Below are 1,601 nucleotides of genomic sequence, written 5' to 3'. Positions count from 1 at the left end.
CGCGGCGCCTCCGAGACCTGAGAGCGACGCAGCCCGACCCGGGAGACCCCAGCACCGACCTCCGCCGCCGCCGCAATGGGAAAGGAAAAGACCCACATCAACATCGTGGTCATCGGCCATGTGGACTCCGGCAAGTCCACGACCACCGGCCACCTGATCTACAAGTGCGGGGGCATCGACAAGAGGACCATCGAGAAGTTCGAGAAGGAGGCGGCCGAGATGGGCAAAGGATCCTTTAAGTACGCCTGGGTGTTGGACAAGCTGAAGGCAGAACGGGAGCGTGGCATCACCATCGACATCTCCCTCTGGAAATTCGAGACTGCCAAGTACTACATCACCATCATCGATGCCCCCGGGCACAGGGATTTCATCAAGAACATGATCACTGGCACCTCCCAGGCTGACTGTGCTGTGCTGATCGTGGCTGGTGGCGTGGGAGAGTTTGAAGCCGGCATCTCCAAGAACGGCCAGACCCGTGAGCATGCCCTCCTGGCCTACACCCTGGGGGTGAAACAGCTCATCATTGGCGTCAACAAGATGGACTCCACCGAGCCCCCCTACAGCCAGAAGAGATACGAGGAAATCACCAAGGAAGTCAGCACCTACATCAAGAAAATCGGCTACAACCCCGCCACCGTGGCCTTCGTGCCAATCTCTGGCTGGCACGGAGACAACATGCTGGAGCCCAGCACCAACATGACCTGGTTCAAGGGCTGGAAGGTTGACCGTAAGGAGGGAAATGCCAGTGGAGTTACCCTGCTGGAAGCTCTGGACTCGATCATCCCCCCGGCCCGCCCCACCGACAAGCCTCTGCGTCTGCCCCTGCAGGATGTCTACAAGATAGGAGGTATTGGCACAGTGCCCGTGGGCCGAGTGGAAACTGGTATCATCAAGGCTGGCATGGTGGTCACCTTTGCCCCCAGTAACGTCACCACTGAAGTGAAGTCTGTGGAGATGCACCACGAGGCTCTGGTGGAGGCTCTCCCTGGTGACAACGTTGGCTTCAACGTAAAGAACGTGTCGGTGAAGGATATCCGAAGAGGGAACGTGGCTGGTGACAGCAAGAACGACCCCCCCATGGAGGCCGGGAGCTTCACTGCCCAGGTCATTATCCTGAACCACCCTGGCCAGATCAGCCAAGGGTATGCGCCAGTGCTGGATTGCCACACCGCCCACATTGCCTGCAAGTTCGCAGAACTGAAGGAAAAGATCGACAGACGATCTGGCAAGAAACTGGAAGAGAACCCCAAGAACCTGAAGTCTGGTGACGCCGCCATCGTGGATATGATTCCCGGCAAACCCATGTGTGTGGAGAGCTTCTCCAGCTACCCTCCCCTCGGACGCTTCGCTGTGCGCGACATGAGGCAGACGGTGGCTGTTGGAGTTATCAAGGCGGTCGAGAAGAAGGCGGCCACGGCTGGCAAAGTCACCAAGTCTGCAGTCAAGGCCAGTAAGAAGTAGCGCCAGCCGCACCCAGCTGCCCTGATGGCACTGGGTATCCAGAATCCTCTGGTCTCGGATCGTCACCTACACTCTTTGATCAGGGACTGGTTACTGAGCATTGGGGTTCACCACAAGAGCCTCCGCAGGAAAGGGGGACA

General features: G+C 58.4%; 1 protein-coding gene across 1 annotated transcript; it reads left to right on the top strand.

Annotated features, from left to right (window-relative positions):
* The first annotated feature begins 75 nt into the window (after window positions 1-75).
* LOC117800367 (elongation factor 1-alpha, somatic form-like) lies at window positions 76-1,461 on the top strand. Its single transcript, XM_034652899.1, has one exon. It carries the CDS (start codon window positions 76-78, stop codon window positions 1,459-1,461), a length of 1,386 nt encoding a protein of 461 aa, XP_034508790.1.
* Window positions 1,462-1,601: the final 140 nt, after the last annotated feature.

This window comes from Ailuropoda melanoleuca, unplaced genomic scaffold, assembly GCF_002007445.2.
Source record: "Ailuropoda melanoleuca isolate Jingjing unplaced genomic scaffold, ASM200744v2 unplaced-scaffold68916, whole genome shotgun sequence".
Classification (NCBI taxonomy): Eukaryota; Metazoa; Chordata; class Mammalia; order Carnivora; family Ursidae; genus Ailuropoda; species Ailuropoda melanoleuca.
This window is presented reverse-complemented; position numbering and strand designations above follow the sequence as displayed.

Coding starts and splice junctions, on each gene's coding strand:
- LOC117800367 (XM_034652899.1), top strand. CDS start 76: ATGGGAAAGGAAAAGACCCACATCAACATCGTGGTCATCGGCCATGTG.